The sequence below is a fragment of the Argopecten irradians genome, chromosome 12 (assembly GCF_041381155.1).
Source record: "Argopecten irradians isolate NY chromosome 12, Ai_NY, whole genome shotgun sequence".
In the NCBI taxonomy this organism is placed as follows: domain Eukaryota; kingdom Metazoa; phylum Mollusca; class Bivalvia; order Pectinida; family Pectinidae; genus Argopecten; species Argopecten irradians.
Window position 1 is genome coordinate 12,591,615 of NC_091145.1, and position 19,384 is coordinate 12,610,998.

General features: G+C 35.1%; 2 protein-coding genes across 7 annotated transcripts in view; one reads left to right on the top strand and one right to left on the bottom strand.

Moving 5' to 3' along the window:
• The window catches only part of LOC138335961 (transient receptor potential cation channel subfamily V member 5-like), a 59,366-nt gene extending 59,217 nt beyond the window's left edge, over positions 1 to 149 (bottom strand). For 4 of the 5 annotated variants that reach the window (XM_069285181.1, XM_069285176.1, XM_069285182.1 and 1 more), the window contains exon 1: positions 22 to 149. The gene's annotated coding sequence lies outside the window, so the exon portion shown is untranslated. The remainder of the gene's footprint in view (positions 1 to 21) is intronic. The other variant, XM_069285178.1, reaches the window with a different exon arrangement.
• LOC138335962 (leukotriene A-4 hydrolase-like) lies at positions 150 to 19,305 on the top strand. 2 transcript variants are annotated; one of them, XM_069285183.1, is made up of 18 exons: positions 150 to 359; positions 3,100 to 3,180; positions 4,057 to 4,218; positions 4,484 to 4,623; positions 5,006 to 5,117; positions 5,456 to 5,524; positions 6,129 to 6,286; positions 7,020 to 7,092; positions 7,387 to 7,527; positions 7,903 to 7,997; positions 8,176 to 8,290; positions 12,091 to 12,235; positions 13,174 to 13,277; positions 13,554 to 13,630; positions 14,168 to 14,318; positions 15,723 to 15,805; positions 15,998 to 16,102; positions 16,733 to 19,305. In XM_069285183.1, exons 1-18 carry the CDS (start codon positions 339 to 341, stop codon positions 16,854 to 16,856), a joined length of 1,956 nt encoding a protein of 651 aa, XP_069141284.1. In that variant the 5' UTR covers positions 150 to 338; the 3' UTR covers positions 16,857 to 19,305. The 2 variants fall into 2 exon arrangements, with proteins under 2 accessions (XP_069141284.1, XP_069141285.1); XM_069285184.1 differs by lacking the exon at positions 3,100 to 3,180 and having other exon boundaries at positions 151 to 359.
• Positions 19,306 to 19,384: the final 79 nt, after the last annotated feature.

Consider the following 19,384-nt stretch of genomic DNA (forward strand, 5'->3'; position numbering starts at 1 on the left):
TACATTTTACGAACTACTCACCTACTTTAAAATCACGTCATTCTGATTAATAAAAGAAATCCGGTAAAAATGTCCCAACACACTCCGAACGTCGCTCAATACTTTTACCTGTGGTGGCATATAAGATCACGTGACCTTTTTGCGTAACGGAAGTCAACCTTTCACATATGTGTACACTTCCGGTTTGATACACGCGTGAAGTGCTACATGTGAAGCCGGTTTGTGGTTTGATTACAAGGCAACTGAGGATTGTTAAACGTGTTTTATTGCATTGTCCAGTGGACGAGAAGGAACGTTTCAGAAATTGCTTGAAATATTCTCCAGTAAGCGCCCAAAAAATGGCAGCGGAGTCGGAGAAGGTACTGTCACTTTTATGTTCTACTTTCGCTTTCAATTTTTTCAAACAAAAATCATATTCATCAAGTAAATCAAAATGTCACGGGGTGATAAAGATCATCTGCATAGTGTATACGATAATAAATTAAACAATTAAAACGTATGTTTTTAAGGATCAATAAAGCTGTTTTCGTTACAACATACAAAGTGAAACTAAACAGGACACCTCATCATGACTAAATAATAATAATAATATGGACACCTGTTGGATGCATGTACATACATGTAATGGTATATGCATTTCATATTGTTACATTACAACGAAAGGCCCGTCAATCAACGATCAGTCAACCATATAGCAAATGTTCAAAAATAAATCTGCAAAAAATAACATTATTACATCAAGGTTTGTGCTGGCTTGTTCCATAAATGAGGTCCTCTAAAAATAAAATGGGATCGTCTCCTAATGTAATTGAAATGGAGATCCAAAAAAAGTGCATGGTGTCCTTTTGATTTTCTATGCTTATAAAGGATATGGGGACAGCATACAATGTATATCAGTTCCATATATATTGCCTAGCATTTTATTAACTCTAAGAAGTATTTAATATTTGTTAAAGACACTTTCTAAACTAAGTTAACTGACAGTTTGTTTTTATCCATCGCCACAAATCAAAGGATTTCTTTTCACTGGTCATTCTTTCGATGGGGGTTCTTTGGTGTGTAAAGCAAATCATGTGCCACCCTAAGTAACCATATATTTTGTTAGGCATGCAGGGGTCGTCAAAATACATTTTGATTCATATCTATTTTCATCTTATTTTTATATCTTGCTTTAACAGTTGTTGGTCATAAAAGTAGCACACATATACGATAGACCCTGGGATTGTGTTTTTGACTCTAAAAGATAATAGATTTGTACCATAGGTTTAATTACAGCACATGTCCATTGGTCATTGGTTTTGCATCTTCAGAGTTCTAAGAAATGGCGATTTGACTTCTAAATCTGCTAAAAGTCTAGTGTCAACTCACCACTCAACTGCTTTGATGAATTTTATGATAGAGACAGTATAAACTTGATCATCTTGTATATGACCACATATATGTACCTGTAATTATATTCATCTTTATTTATTTCCAATGCATATGATTCTTTTTAACATTTTCCTCAAAATTATTTCATTGTAAGATTATGTTAAACTGGCGATAAATATAACTACAACTTTCACATGTCATGTGAATCAAGACTTTTTTCAAACCGCCCTACAATTTTAATTTTTCTCCACATATAACTTTAAGTCACACTGGATTATAGGCCACACTCTAAATTTCCAGGGGAAAAAAGCAGTGGTGTATAATCGGGACGGGGTATAGTTAACCCGTACCCATTCCAACTCGTACCCACCCGTACCCAAAATTGACGAAGTCGTACCCAAAATATTTCGTACCCATGATGGCAACCCTACCCATCAAGTTTCGTTGTGTTTTTTTTTAATTTAGTGTAATTCAATCGTTTAATCAGAGATATTCCGATACGTTTGTTTTCGCGGAAAATTTGAATATTAAAACGTATCGGAATACCTCTGACTAAACCCATTGAATTACACTGTAGGGGAAGTCACTCTAATCTCTCTTCACTAGGACGTTGCTTTCGATGTCACAAGTCAGAAAGCGCCGGTAATTTTGGATTAAAATATTGCGTTCGACTCTATAGACATCGTTTATATGCTTTTGCATGGTATGTGTGTGATTATGGATTATCGGAGGACTGATGCGTGACTATGACTCTAGGAAAAAAGGTATACTATTGTGAAAAAATTAACTTTAATCGAGGTGGGGGTAAAAAATCCAATATGGCGACTGTCGTCCCTTTCTCTGTTTTATAGTAAATATCCCGATTTTTTAATAATTTTTCAAATCTCGTATTTTTTGAAAAAAATCACATGACTGTCATATATACTCATCAGTCCATCCACCAAATACAAAAAAGAATGACAACATCCATTTTCATTGAGTTGGCCCCCTGTGCTACTACCAAGTACTGACGGCCCGATGTCTGAAAAGCTAAATACTGTACGAAAAAGAAATTTTCCGTTGTTATTCATAGAATAATTGGAGAAAGTTATTCATTAAATGTTCTTAGAAGTTGAAATCATTTTCAATTTTATTCCTTATGCCATCTGCATCCAATTATTGCGATGTTGTGTGTCATTATTTGGTTTTGTATTGATATGTACAGTAGCAGAATACACTTTATACCATCTTGTAACATCGGAACGAATAGTTAAAAACACAATTTAGGCTATACTGAGCTATATATTACGATGTTTTTCATGCATTGACAAATTTTCTATTTCAATATTGTAATTTTCTCTAAATGTGCCATTCTCTCAAAAGGAATACAATTTGTTCAAAGAAAATTTCAGTTTATTTCTGGTGATGGTATCATCTTACTGTTACAATCTTCCTCAAGAAATGCCACCACACCTTTCTTAGGTTTGGTACCAACGCAATTCCTCTTTCGTGCACGTTCATATGAAATCGATTGTGTTCAATTTTTGTTTGACTGTAGACGCGTCCTCGAAATTCCCAAGAGCGGGTGTAGAATATTTCAATAATCTGTATTTTTCAGTATTTAATCGGAAATCATTCTAGAAATCACTTGTTTTGACTTTTTTTTTCGGAATTGAACAACAAACCATGAGAACGACATATTTAGATATTTTATATGAGCATACATTTTCTAACGTAACTTACTTGTAGATTATATACAGTAGAACGAATACCCGGCAGGACGACGACCATGCATCTGTCAGAAATCTTCCGTCCGTCGTTCAGAGCTACGTATGTTTTTTTTATTAAACATTTAAGTAAAATGTTATTAACAGAATTTGAGAACACATCTTACTGGGACATTATACCGTCATACGTCATTTACAATGGAATTCTTTACCGTCACGCAACCAATTTTGCACATTATATATGTGTGTCTATATTGCATTTATTTATTTTAAACGTGCCTATATACGAACTGTGATAGCTAAGAATTCCCTAGTATTTTAGAAAAACTAGATGCAGAGAAGGCTGGGGCAAAATGCGGGAAGGAAATCTTTGATATAGATCTATTGAGAGAATGGTCCAAATAATCTTCAAATATGTTTGTGAAATATTGCTCTTTTATTTATTTTTTATATGCATTGTAACAAAATTTGACATCAATTGGTTTTTACTTCGTAATCATTTTAAATATAATAAGCTACGGGAAAATACGCAAGAGGGGAAAAATGTAAAATTACTAATTAAAAATGAATAAATCTTGAATGAAATCTCTTGCGTACCGTTTTATGATCACTGACTAGAAACATCTGATCGAACACAATATATATAAAGTTTTATATAAATCACAGATAAATATGAATACATGAAGTTTAACTTTTATGATGGGTACGAGTTCGCCAAATTCCATGGGTACGGGTTCGTCAAACTTGGGTACGGGTTTGCCATGCTTGGGTACGAGTTCGCCAAATGTGGGTACGTGTTTGTTTGGGTACGAGTTTGAATGGGTACGAGATCGCCATAATTCATCGGGACATACAGAAATGTACAGTACCTTATAATTTTACCTAAAGGTCACATAATCAGATGCAATATTATATGTATATGACTTCTGTTGTTGTGTTGATACAGATATGTAACAGCATTTATTATCAATGATTTTAGCCACAAGGTCTGAGTCCCACTGACCCATGCTCCTACTCAAGGCCGGACGAATGTGTTGTGACACAAATAGACTTGGATCTGGATGTTGACTTTAAAACTTCAACCTTAAAGGGACAAGTTCATCTGACTCTGAAGAAGAAAAAAGAGGGCATAGACCATGTGGTGAGTGATTTTACATATCAAACGCACAAAGATAAGATAGGTAAGATGTTTTGACTTTTCAATTACGTGTGGATTAAGTTTGGCTGTCACTAGAATATTCAATAATGATGATTTCATAAAAAAAAAATTTAAAAATCAAGGGAGATAATCTAACTAGCACGCTAAAGTGGTTCTTGATTAATACAAACTTATATTCATCCTATCTTAATGAGACTTAATCATAATGAATAAACACTTTGAAATACAGCACCTTATCATATTTCAGTTGCTTGACACTCGAGAGGTTACCGTCAAGAAAGTGACTGACCAAGCAAATGGACAGGAATTATCCTTCACTCTGGGTGAACATGATTCAAATTTTGGTTCCAAATTGGACGTTAGATTACCTAGCACTGCTGAAAGGAGGTAAGTTGCAGAACTGGTGCACTTTTAAGACAGAAATATACAAGATATGGTTAATGAACTGTCTATAGATAAAGAATTCAAGTTTTTAGGTAGCAAGAGTTAATTTGATACTTCATTATAAAATAAAGCTTGGTGATATTAAATGTAATGTTCAAAGGATAGAGTTTTAGAACCAACAGAGCACAGTAATATTTTGTTGTAACAAGTAAGGATTAGTTACTTTTATGCTGCAGTAGCTACATGTAGGTGCCGTGGTGCGCCAGCTAAGTGGCTAAATTGTCCTGACATATGGCACACGAGTTTGAATCCCATGTGGGGTATGCAGACATGCCAGCTTTCCTTCACCAGTAAAAGATCACATGACTCTGTCTCCATTTTGTAGTTGTGTGGTGTCTGTGGAGTATGAAACCTCGCCACAGTGTTCAGCCCTACAGTGGCTTCGTAAGGAACAGACAGCAGGAAAACGTCAGCCATATCTCTTCAGTCAGTGCCAGGTATGTGGTGTAACTTCAGGCCAACTTATATCATTCAAACTTAATGTACCATTTGGCTTATGTTTTATAGCTTAGATGAATTTTGTAGAAAGGGATAATTTTTAATAAATTTTCAACAATTTAAAAGATAAAAAGTAAAAATAAATTAGTAGAATTAAATAAATCCCATTTTTGGAAAGGTGGTTACATTTAGAAATATGAATGGTTGAAGGACCAATTAATCCTAGATCACTTGGAATAGCTGTTTTTTATTAGAAGGTACTGTTTAGATGTAACACTATAAATGCTATACATGTTTAGCTTTATTACTTTTGGTTTAATTTTGTAATATTTTACAGGCTATCCACTGTCGGAGTATGATTCCATGCCAAGATACCCCTGCTGTCAAATGTGCATACAGTGCTAAGGTAAGTTTTCTCCATAATAGATTTATATGTAGTTAATACAAAAATCCATCAAATTCTAATATATCAGAGTTATTTCCCTTTGTTCATTCGCTCGGTAATGATGAGGCCAACTCCATTTGCTGTCTTGTAAGAAAGTCTTTTCAGAATATCTTCCAGCTCATAAATGAAGCAGCTGCCAGAAACAGAAGAGATATAAATCAAACGGTCTGAAGTTATATTATTGAATTAAACGAAAACAAATTGTGTTTAATATTCTCTGGTGTGAAACCAAGGGAAGTAACTCTAGATAACAATGTCCTTCAAGTTTTTTCTTTTGCTTCATATTAGCAATTGCATGTTACTCTAAACTCTCCAAATCTTTGAACACCTGTTTGAAATTAACTTCTGGATTATTTACCACACAACCGGATTATAGCTACAGATATTTTCATTATTATTTTTTTAATTGAAATGTTAATAGATCTTTTAAGAAAAGCTTAGCCTTTTCTTTTAAATTCATGACAATATTGTGATTGGTAATAATGATATAAAATGTCATGTATCATATTTATTCAATGATGTGTATTAAATCTCATTTTTAATTTTTTGCCTGTTAAAAATATAGATATCAGCTCCAAGGGAGGTAACTGTGTTGATGAGTGCACTACGACTTGGGTCCGATCCACATCCTACTGACAGTTCTAAACTGATCCACAAATTTGAGCAGAAAGTTCCAATTGCCAGTTACCTCATTGCCATTGTCAGTGGGGATATCGAGAGCAGGTAAACCACTTCATAGCAGTCTAGCTGTGACACTAATTTTTTCACTGCTAGTCATTTGGCTAGTAAACCCCAAAATTTTACTAGTCTGACTATTTAGTCAAAATTTAATATACAGCCGTTTTGCTTCAGTACTTCAAATTCAATCATAATCAGTTTACAATATTTTTTACCAAAATTACAGTTGGATGCTTTTGTGAACACAAATTCTCACGAAATGATGCATCCAGACTGAAATAATCGCATAAAGAATGCACTCAAAATGTGTTGAAAATGCAATTGATCACCTCTCTTTAAGCATTAAACGATATGATCAAATGGGGAGCCACTGGTTCAATGGGCCTAGTTCATTATGATTGGCACTTGTCCGGCTGTGAAGTTACAGTCATTGTCAATTATAGTCATGCATGGGCATTGAACTAGTGCTTAATGTTGCAGAGTGTTATAGCTGATTATTTTGTGTTTACCAGGTAAAATCAGGGTCTAGATTGTATATACATTTTGACTATATAATAAAAGGCATGAAAATTTACCTAAAAAATGATTGGATAATGGGAAATATTTTAAAACATGTAGTGAAACATTGATACAAATTGGGTTCTAAATTGCTTTTCGGGTCCCTGAGAAAATGACCTTAATAAACAGTTGATCTTTATACTGAGGTGGTCGTTCAGGCCGATTTCACTGTATGGTTAAAATGTATTAGTATCAAGAACACTGTATTTGTTTACTGTAGAGACATAGGCCCCAGGTCCAAAGTCTGGTCCGAGAAAGAGATGGTGGACATGGCAGCCTTCGAGTTTGAAGAGGTATACAATATGTGTATATGTCATGCACATGTAATAATTGATTCTGATACTAAATAGTTCAATAACTTTTAAAGGTAGTAAGAAAAATTATCATCATTAAGAAATACTATACAATTAAAAAACAGAAGGTATTTAGTTTTCATGTGGACACAAAACAAATGTGATTTAATTTGAAATAATTGATATCTTTAAAAGCTTTCTCCATCCTTAAGGTGGAGTCACTTTCACTACGGTAATGTGATCTTTGAAGTTATACAAATGACAACGGAGAAAAATATTTTAATTTCTTTCCAGACTGAGCACATGCTGATATCAGCAGAAGCTTTGATGGGGCCGTATGTTTGGGGGCAGTATGATCTATTGGTGTTACCCCCCTCCTTCCCTTACGGGGGCATGGAAAACCCCTGTTTGACCTTTGTGACCCCAACTCTTCTGGTAACTACACTTTGTATTTATGAATACATGTATCATTATTTATCTTGTTAAAGGGGTTTTTATGTACATATACAGCAATAACTATTTACACACAAGTTAAGTATATCTATTAGTAATATGCATTTTTGAAACATGATTGGTTGCTCATTAGTTGAATGAAACTTCAACATTAAGCATTATTCAAATTATATTTCATGAATGATTATTTACAAAATAAATATACACGTAGCACTCTAGTTGTATTTACAATTATGTTTATTTATATATTAATTTTCGATCTTTCTTTTCTTATCAAAATCATGTATAATTGGATTTACATTCACACATTCTTTAATTTAGAACATCTTTTTTCATTACACTAAATTATTTTACCAGGCAGGTGACAAGTCCCTGGCCAACGTTGTCGCTCATGAGATCGCTCACAGCTGGACTGGAAACTTGGTGACCAATTCAAACTTCGAACACTTCTGGTATTTAATATAGATTTTATTACATAAGTCTTATAGATCTGATGTGGTGAATTGGAAAGTAGGTTCCTAATCTTTGATTCATAGAACTATAGTGTCTCACTACTTTTCTTGAACTAAACTTTAATTTCTATACTTTTTAAATCTATTATTTTTATCACTTCATGTTTCACTTTTGAAGGTTGAATGAAGGTCATACTGTGTTTGTTGAGAGGAAAATCGCGGGGCGTCTCCATGGAGGTGAACCTATGAGACATTTCACAGGAATTGGCGGCTGGAAATCTCTCCAATATGGGGTACAATATTTCATTCCTGCATCTTAACAAATCCCTAACATTGGCTGTCTGTAAAACAAACTTGATCTGCTTTCACGTAAATTTTTTGCAATTGGTGGCTTGAATTTTTAAAAACATAGGTGACTTGATATTTTCCATCCTCAGCATGCCCTGTTGTGACAGATTTAGCTTAATTATACCCCCTCCCACCACCAACCCCCACCCACCAACCCCCACCCACCCATCACACAACAAAGCTATGGGTTATACTGGATTCAGGTTGACTATTACTCCCATAACATGAGAGTCGACTGGTCAGCCGTTTGTTATCGGACATTATTTTGCTGTCGACTCTCATTTCCAAAGACATATTTCTTTGATGCAGCTTCCGACGTCAGATGAAAGCGGAAGGAAAAGTGCAATAATAAAAATATTTCTTGCTCTAACAGTGATAACATTGATGTGTACTTACAGTTTAGGTATTAATTATCCCATTTATCTAGGAAAACCATAACTTGAGGCCTCATAAAATAGTATTTTAGTGGATTAAATATGATGAATCCCTTCCGTAACATTTTGACCCAGTTTTAAATATGGCGGCTGGTTACTACAAAAAACGGAACCTGAATTCAAGCGGGCAGAATGCAAGTAAAAGTAAAGGCAGATCAAGCGTTTTGGGGACTTCGCAATTTCGTTTTTTCTATTTACCGGCCGGATCGCTTTCATCATAAAGTTTTGTTTGGGTCATGAAATTTTACGTTAGGACATGTAAATATTTGTTTTAGATGGATTTTACGGCTTTTGTCAAAATACTTGTTGATTCATGAAAAAGAGGAAGGTATTTGACATTGATAATGATTTAAATATGATTTAAACGTTTTATATTGTCACAATCCAAACTTTGAAAATGTTACCCTCAGCACTGGGTAAATGGCCTATCAGAAGTTAGAGGTTAGACACGACGTAATGTTCCAAAAGTGTCTCGTCGTGCTATACCTCTAACATTGTTGGAGTAGTTGACTATCTGTCAATCCATGCATCTGTAGACATAACAGTCAACTGACCACTTCAGACCTCCTATAAGCTACCAGAGAGATTTCAACAAAGTTGAATACTTATACAGCGTAGATCTGCATAATCTCAATTAGAACAATATAACTACACTTTATTTTAAAGCTGTGCCCCTTTGCTATAAAATATTTACTTCTACAAACAAGAGGCCCATGGGCCTTAACGGTCATCTGACTATTGGTACAATACAACATAGTCATTTAAAGATTTTAGCCATTTTGACCCCTGTGACCTTGAATGAAGATCAAGGTCTTTTTTTTAGACAAATATGGTAGCCCTTCATCCTAGCATGTCACAGGCCCAATATCAGGTCTCTAGGACTCTTAGTTATTCACAAAAAGTTATTTTAAGATTTAAGCCTGACCCCTGTGACCTTGGATGAATGTCAAGGTCAATGATTTGAACAAACTTGGTAGCTCTTCATCCAAGCATGTCACAGGCCCAATACCACATTTCTAGGCCTCCTAGTTATTCTCAAGAAGTTGTTTAAGGATTTTAACCTATTTGACCTCTGTGACCTTGAATGATAGTCAAGGTCATTAATTTGAACAAACTTGGTAGCCCTTCATTAAAGCATGCTGCAGGCCCAATATGAGCATCCTACATATTTTGGTTCTTGAGAAGAATTTGTTTAAAGATTTAAGCCTATTTGACCCCTTGTGACCTTGAATGAAGATCAAGGTCATTGATTTGAACAAACTTGATAGCCCTTCATTCCAGCATGTCAGGGGCCCAATATCAGGTCTCTAGGCCTCTTAGTTATTCACAAGAAGTTGTTTAAGGATTTTAACCTATTTGACCTCTGTGACCTTGAATGATAGTCAAGGTCATTAATTTGAACAAACTTGGTAGCCCTTCATTAAAGCATGCTGCAGGCCCAATATGAGCATCCTACATATTTTGGTTCTTGAGAAGAATTTGTTTAAAGATTTAAGCCTATTTGACCCCTTGTGACCTTGCATGAAGGTCAAGGTCATTTATTTGAACAAATTTGGTAGCCCTTCATCCCAGGATGTGACAGGCATAATATGAGAACACTGAGCCTTTCGGTTCTTGAAAAAAAGTCATTTGAAGATTTTAGCCTGTTTGACCCCTGTGACCTTGAATAAAGGTCAAGGTCATTCATTTTAATAGACTTGGAAGCCCTTTATCCCAGCAAACTAAATGCCTAATATCAGTACCCTGGGCATTCTGGTTCTTGAGAAGAAGTCGTTTAAATATTTTAGTTTTTATGACCCAGTCATTTATTTGAATAAACTTGATAGCCCTTCATCCCAGCATGTCAGGGGCCCAATATCAGGTCTCTAGGCCTCTTAGTTATTCACAAGAAGTTGTTTAAAGGATTTTAGCCTATTTGACCCCGTTGACCTTGAATTAAGGTCAAGGTCATTAATTGAAACAAACTTGGTAGCCCTTCATCCCAACATGCTACAGGCCCAATATCAGTACCCTGGGCCTTCTGGTTCTTGAAAAGATGTACCCTGGGCCTTCTGGTTCTTGAGAAGATGTCGTTTAAATATTTTTGCTTTTTTGACCCCTGTGACCTTGAATGAAGATCAAGGTCATTCATTTGAATAAAGTTGATAGCCCTTCATCCCAGCATGTCAGGAGCCCAATATCAGGTCTCTAGGCCTCTTAGTTATTCACAAGAAGTTGTTTAAAGGATTTTAGCCTATTTGACCCCGTTGACCTTGAATTAAGGTCAAGGTCATTAATTGAAACAAACTTGGTAGCCCTTCATCCCAACATGCTACAGGCCCAATATCAGTACCCTGGGCCTTTCAGTTATTGAGAAGAAGTTGTTTAAATATTTGAGCCTTTTTGACCTCTGTGACCTTGAATGAAGATTAAGGTCATTCTTTGAACAAACTTGGTAGCTCTTCATCCCAGCATGTCAGGGGCTCAATATCAGGTCTCTAGGCCTCTTAGTTATTCACAAGAAGTTGTTTAAAGGATTTTAGCCTATTTGACCCCTGTGACCTTGAATGATAGTCAAGGTCATTCATTTGAATAAATTTGGTAGCCCTTCATCCCAACATGCTACAGGCCCAATATCAGTACTCTTGGCTATCTAGTTCTTAAGAAGAAGTCGTTTAAATATTTTAGCCTTTTTGACCCCTGTGACCTTGAATGAAGACCAAGGTCATTTATTTGAACAAACTTGGTAGCCCTTCATCCCAGCATGTTACAGGCCCAATATCAGTACCCTTGGCCTTCTGGTTTTTGAGAAGAAGTCGCTTGAAGATTTTAGCCTTTTTTTTGGAGTTGGATGCTGTGACCTTGAATTAAGGTCAAGGTCATTAATTGAAACAAACTTGGTAGCCCTTCATCCCAACATGCTACAGGCCCAATATCAGTACCCTGGGCCTTTCAGTTATTGAGAAGAAGTCGTTTGAATGAAAAGTTTACTCATGGCACAGGGCGCACAACAACGGACACTTGCATGATGACAATAGGACATCCTGACCATTCGGGTCAGATGACCTAAAAACTGCTGGAGGGATTTCAATGAAACTTGGTGGCAATTATCCTTATACAGTATAGATAGGAGTAACTGATATTTGAACAAGATAACTCTAAGGAAAGTGGGGCTGGGGATTGTTTAGGCAGCGTTTGGTAGGGAGATGAGTTAGGGGTTGAAATAGGGAGTTGTACATCTGGTTAATAATTCTAGCTATGTCAGATTTAATTAGTTTTAAACTGGTATCAGGTTTTACTTAACTCTACCTGTTTTATTTCAACTCTGACAGGTTGTGGATGTACTAAAAAATGGCCCCTATACCAAGCTGATCCCTGACCTGTGTGGTGTGGACCCTGATGATGCCTTCTCAGTGGTGCCTTATGAGAAAGGTTTCGCTCTCCTGATGTACCTGGAAAAGCTGGTAGGAGGACCAGGTAGGCTGGTGTTGGAAAGTTCTCACATTTTCAGATGCTGGTTTTTGTTGGTATTGCGTTTTTCAGATGATCCTAAAGTTAACATGAGAATATGCCTCTCTCAAATGACACAATGTAAGATATATACTATTGTTATACGCGGTAGTGTTTTAGTCAAACCATGTTTACTTTCGTAAATGCATAGTGGAACTATGGTCAAGCTTTACTTTATCCTAGTGTTGTAGACCAACATTATATAAGTGTTTCGCATGTACAATTATTATAAATAAATTAATAGGTGTTAAGAAAACACGAAAATATGTCTCAGCAATAATTATGTAGATATAGAACAAAGTCTAAATTGTGAAAACTTAATTGCTAGGAAAAAGTAGTAAGATTATGAAAATGGAGATTTACAGTACTTGAGTTAAGTATTATGTAATTGTACATTATAGAATTATCTGCCCTTGCGGGTAGGTATTTATTGTGAAGTCATGTGTTTGAGATCGTAATGTCATAGTTTTCAGAGAAAACGATGGGAATTCCACTCATAAAATAATGACGTCACAATAGATACCTGCCCACAAGGGAGCTAACTCTGTAATATGCAAAAACGAATACATGAATATATAGTACAGAGTACAGAGGGGATGAACAAAATATACTAACGTTGAATAGGTTGATCTTCAACTGAAAGTTTTGAAGTTACTGGTCAGGAGTTCGTAAATTTTTAAATTAAGTAATATATAAATGGTAACAAACATCATTAGCTCCAACATTTTTTGATCTCCTGCATGCTTTGAAGATCTCCTGCAAGCTTTAAAGATCTCCTTTTCTTTTTGAAAATTTCCTGCATGCTTTGAAAGTGAATAAACACTTTGAGCTATAATTCTCTGTGTTTTAACCTTTTTTAAAGCCAATGTTACTGCTCCAATATTTGCTCTGTTTTCTTATTGTAGAGGTTTTTGAGCCATTTTTACGGGCGTATATAGAAAGATTCCAGGGAGACTCCATTGTAACAGACCAGTGGAAAGAATTCCTGTTTTCATACTTTAAGGACAAGGTATATATATCTACATAAAAAAAATCTGCTTTGATTAGAGACGGTCATCATCTTCAAAATCAATTACCACCCCAATCCCCCATTTCTGCAACATAGTTGGTGGGAGAGGGGATGTATACTGGAACCACTCTGTCTGAATGTCAATGTACAACAAGACTTTATTTTCCTGAATCAAAGTGATAATAAGGACCTTTATTTTAATCAGATTGAGACCTATAGACTTCTATTATAACTCCTATCATAATCTGTTAATGATTTATTTGTTTTGTCCTACAGGTTGACAGTGGTGTATTTGATGAAGTGGAATGGGACAAATGGTTTTTCGGACAAGGGATGCCACCAGTAAAACCAGAGTATGTCTAACAATCTGTCCTTGTGTTATGGATGTTAACTTTTCATCTTTCTGTCTGTAGACACCTTATTTATCCTTATTCCATATCCCCATATTACAGAGTTATCGGCCCTTGTGGTTAGGTATCGATTGTGATATCATTAAGTTTATGAATGCATGGGGCTGCTGTGGCTGAGTGGTTAAGATGTCCTGACATATTACCATAAGGTCTCTACCTCTGGGTCAAAAGTTTGAATCCCACGTGGGGCAGTTGTCAGATACTGACCACAGGTTGATAGTTTTTCTCCAGGTTCTCTGGCTTTCCTCCACCAACTAAACCTGTCACATCTATAAATGACTCTGTTTGTGATGTTATACTAATTGAACCAAACTAAACCAAAGTTTTTGAGTGGAAATAATGTATGTTTTTCTAAAGATATGATGTTTATTATAACTAAAACGCATGAGGTGACAATGAATATCTATTCACAAGGGAGATAATTCAGTCTGTAATAGGCAAATACAGAAGATAAATGTAACCCATGTTCCTGTGTTTAAGTTACGACAACAGTCTTGCTGTGCCATGTGCAGACTTGTGCCAGAGATGGGTGAAGGCTACAGAAGACGATTATTCATTGTTTAAAGCAGAAGATATGACGGCACTGTCAACAGCTCAGAAGAGAGAATTCCTTAGTCTACTGTTATTAGAGGTGAAATCTTTTAATATTCTGTGTTTTTGTGAAATGTTTGCCTTCTAGATAGCTGGAAAGTTCTATTGTTCCCTAGGTGTATACATATATAAAGGCATATACTTTTGTATATATCTAATGATAAAGCAGTCAAGTTCTGCTAGTTTTTGGATACAAAAATATATTATTCAGAAACTCATAACAGTTTTAAAACATATATTTTCATAATTTTTTTTAAATGATTGAATCTACAGTAAAACTTGCTTAATCAACCACCTCTGTATAAAGACCACCTGTTTAATAAGACCACTTTCTGAAGTATCTCTTGGTCTTTCGGGTGGTCTTTATAGACAGGTTTGACTTTAAAATGATTGCAACCATCTTACATTGAATTTATTAGCTCACCTGCCCGAAGTGCAAGTGAGCTTATGCTATGGTGCAGCATCCGTCGTCCGGCCGTCGTCCAGCCGTCCGGCCATCCGGCGTCAACTTTTCCATTTAAACAACTTCTTCTCCAAAACTTGGAGACCTAGAGTCCTGAAATTTCAGTTATAGCATGCTGGGATGAAGGGCTATTAAGTTTGTTCAAATGAATTACCTTGACCTTCATTCAAGGTCATAGGGGTCAAATAGGTGAAAATCTACAACAGACTTCTTCTATATAACCAAGAGGCCTAGAGACCTGAAAGTGGGCCTGTGACATGCTGGGATGTAGGGCTACCAAGTTTGTTCAAATGAATGACCTTGACCTTAATTCAAGGTCACAGGGGTCAAATAGGCTGAAATATCTTGTTAAGACTTCTGCGTCATAACCAATAGGCCTAGGAACCTGATATTAGGCCTGTGACATACTGGGATAGAGGGCTACTAAGTTTGATCAAATGAATGACCTTGACCTTAGCTCAATGTCACAGGGGTCAAATAGGCTTAAATTTTTAAATAACTTTTGATAACCAAAAGGCACAGACACCTGATATTGGCCCTGTGACATGCTGGGATCATTGGGGCTACCAAGTTTGTTCAAATGAATGACCTTGACCTTCATTTAAGGTCACAGGGATCAAATAGGCTAAAATCTTTAAAAGAATTCTTCTTAAAAACAAAAAGGCATAGGGACCTGATATTGGGCCTGTGGCATGCTGGGATCAAGGGCTACCAAGTTTGTTCAAAAGAATGACCTTGACCTTCATTCAAGGTAACAGGGGTCAAATAGGCTAAAATCTTTAACCGACCTCTTTTTAATAACCAAGAGGCAAGAGGCAAAGGGACCTCTAATGTGCTTAGGGATGATATGAATTCTTATTTACTCTATTTTTTAAGTGTGAACCATGCATGATTACCAGATTACAGGTGAGCGATTCGGGCCCATTGGGCCCTTGCAGTGTTTATTAATACAATTATTGCTATGATTTTACATTTGTACAGGAACCATTTTCCGCTGAAAAGATACAGGCTATGGAGTCAGTGTATAATCTCAACGCTGTCAAAAATTCTGAAATCAGATTCAGGTATGCAATTTCCTAAAGCATGTTTTTTTTTTTTATATATATATATATTGCCATGGTATTGATAATCATTAATATCTTTTCAACAATGTAACATGAAAAACAGAAATTTGTACCTTTAGATTATAAGTAATTGAGATTTTCTGTAAAATATTAACAATATGAATGGTGTTAATCTTTTGTTTCCTTCTACAGCTGGTTGAGAATGTGTATCCGGGCTCAGTGTGAAGATTGTATCCCACGAGCTTTAGAATTTGTAACAGAACAAGGCAGAATGAAGTTTGTCAGACCAATATACCGGTAAGGCATTAGATACTGTTTCCTTGTGTGAAAAATATTTATAATTATATTATGGTTATATGATGGTTATATTGAAATTTATAACAGTCCAAATAGATTCTGTTATTCTGATTCTAACTAGTAGAACTGGATTTTCTACTTTGACTTTTTGACATTTACTTGTTTATTGACCTTGAGATTATGTGATTTCTGACCTTCACCTTTGTACTGACCTTATGAGTCTGTTATGACCTCCTCTTATCTATTTCTGTTACTTTCAATCTGCTGGGATCTTAACCACAGTTAATTGTTTTATCCTTATTGCATTATAACCATCTGACCGTCATGGCTGTGTAAACTTTGATTCAATTGTGACCTTCTGACCTTCATGGTTGTTTTAACCTTGATTCCATTATGACCATCTGACCTTCATGGCTGTTTTAACCTTGATTAAATTGTGACCTTCTGACCTTCAAAGCTGTTTAAATCTTTATTCCATTGTGATCTTCTGACATTAAAAGTTGTTTTATTTTAATTCTATTGTGACTTCTTGATTTTTGTGGTGTTTTTACATCAAATGAAAATATACTCAGCTACAACAGTCACCAGTTGATTGGTTAGATACTGATTCCTATTACTTTTCTGTTATAGGGATCTATATAACTGGGAAAAGTCACGACAACGGGCTATTGACAATCTACAGGCCAACAGGGAACAGATGCACAACACAACTGCAAAACTTGTAGCCACCAAAGACCTTCATCTCAAAAACTGACTTATCTCCCCTTGATGGGTTTTCAACGTATTAGTTTTGGTGCAGTTCAAACTTAAGTGTTTCAATCATTAAATTGTTCAAATCAACAGTCACCTTTTTTTCTTATTGTAAACAGATTCAGTTTCTTTCAATGGAACTAGAAAAAATACAATTATTTTGATGAACTTGCGTTGTAGATGTCTTATTCTGCATCAACTTTGATTATTTTTTTCTCAGGCGGACATTTATACAGAATTGAATTTTGACATATCAGCATTGTCATATATTGGATGTATATAATTATCGCGCTAAATTTACGTTTGAGGTTGAAACCAAATTTTGCCTGATATTGATCATTATTAACATCAATAAACATCTCCTGAAGAACAGCGGCAGCTGGGAAAACGTTAGAGATCGATCACAGATTTCTTTTAGTTTTGTTTTTTCTATTTAAATTCCATCACAAGGATATTCAACATTTATTTATTATATGTAATCATGAACCATCTTTGATAATTGTTTTACGTTATTGATGGAATTGAAATAGAAATACATGTAGATGTCTTGGTGATTATGATTGCATGGTTGTATCAAAATAGCAATAGATGTTACGTGTGCTGTGATTGGCTGTAAAAGAAAAGTAATGCTATGTTATATGTGCGGTGATTGGTTGTATCAAAAATAGCAATAGAATTTTGTATCCAGAATCATTTTAGTCAGCTATTATCCTGATTTTTATTCATTCCTGTAAAATTAGAATACTGTAAAATTAATGTATTTATTTTAGAAAAATCAAATTTTAATGTGAATATGCATGATCTTGGAACAGGTCACATATACTAGCACATACAATGAAGAATTCATGCGATCACCATAATATAGCTTTATTTAAGAGGAAAACAGAAATTGTAATTGGCACAATCTTATTTTGGTGCAGCATGTCTGATGAGAAAAACACTCAAAGGTAATGAAATTTTTATAAGTTATTGTATTTTGGATATTATCATCAGTTAAAGTATCAAATAATTTTTAAGTCCCTAATTAACGATGGATGCTATGATTTTCTAAATCACCACTAATTAATTGTTATACTTTTTAGTGAATAGTTATACATACATCATGTTACTAAATAAGGATATGGTTTTGCAAATAAGTGGAATTGCCTGCTTGATATGGATATACAGTGAAACCTGTCTAATCTGACACCTGACTTTTCCAACATTCTGTCAAATCTGACACTCTGAGTGTATTCCCGTATACCAATACCAATTGTATAATGTAGTCAACAACAATACCTGACTTTTCCAACACCCTGTCTTATCCAACCAAAATGAACAACCCCATGATGTTGTGTTACACAGGTTTCACTGTAATTATACAGCTACACAAGGGCTATAGTAGTAGTGCTGTTTTTGGTTTATTTAATGATTTTGCTGTTACATTATTTTCATGCTTATTTTGTATTCATGAGATACATTGTACTAAATACTTACAGATTTGGACTGACATATTTTGTCTCTGATCGATAACAAAATGTTGTTGTTCATTCAGTGTAAGAAAAGTTGTGGTGTGAAATTTAGATTTGTATATGATTCATTGATTGTTATGGTTTTAGTACATTTAATCTTTTTTTGCTTCCATGCTTGCAGTGCCAACAGGAGGACCAAAGGAAAGCATAGTTGATAGTTATTATACAAACATATTTGTATAGGATAGATGAAAGTTTGTCAAATGTCTGACATCTTCAAGTGTCTGTCTGTCGATTCAAAATTGGTTTCCAGAGATTCTCTGAAAAAACACTTTGAATTTCACTCAAATGATATTAGGCCAAAAAAAATGTCTGTTTAGGGTTACCAGACCGACCCTAATTTTTTACCCCCAACCCTATTTTTATTTTCACTTTTGGGATTTTGATCTCAAACTCCGGTTCCAGGCCATTATTTTAGAGTGAATGACACAAAAAAAAAAAAAAAAAAAAAAAAAACAAAAAAAACATCCTGACCTGCCGACGCTATTTTTTTGCCAATGTTACCCTGAACAGACATATCTTTTTTTTGGCCTAAGACAATGGTATTGGTATTTTAATGTTATCAGCAAGGTATATGTAATTGCCTTTGAAATGCAAAGAGTATATACATGTATGTATTTGAAATATAATATGACCACTATACATTAGAGGCTTCTGATTGGTTGAAACTTAGACATCGTCCAAATTTAATAAAAATTAATATTGTACAGTGGTATTGTTTTAGAAAACCTCCATTGTCAGGGTTAGAAATTATGAATTAAAGTGAAGATCGACTTTGCCCATTTACTGACCATGCACACTTGTTATCTCTATAAGGGTCAATGGTTTGGGTGGGGGCGGCCTTGGATGCATGGTTGTCATTTTCTATAGTTTAATAAAAGGAGTGTGTTTCACTAGTCTTATAATATTATTTCATCAATAAATTTTGTATATTAATTTAAATTGTTGGTTTGTACTTTTTGTATACAAAATTCAATAAAACATGCATTCTTTTGTGGATTGGTTACAGAGAGAGTGGTCT

Excerpts from the sequence above, each read along its gene's own strand:
- LOC138335962 (XM_069285183.1), top strand. The coding sequence starts at position 339 with ATGGCAGCGGAGTCGGAGAAG. Across the intron at positions 3,181-4,056 it reads CGTCCGTCGTTCAGAGCTAC|CCACAAGGTCTGAGTCCCAC; the intron begins GTATGTTTTTTT and ends CAATGATTTTAG. Across the intron at positions 7,528-7,902 it reads TTGTGACCCCAACTCTTCTG|GCAGGTGACAAGTCCCTGGC; the intron begins GTAACTACACTT and ends TTATTTTACCAG.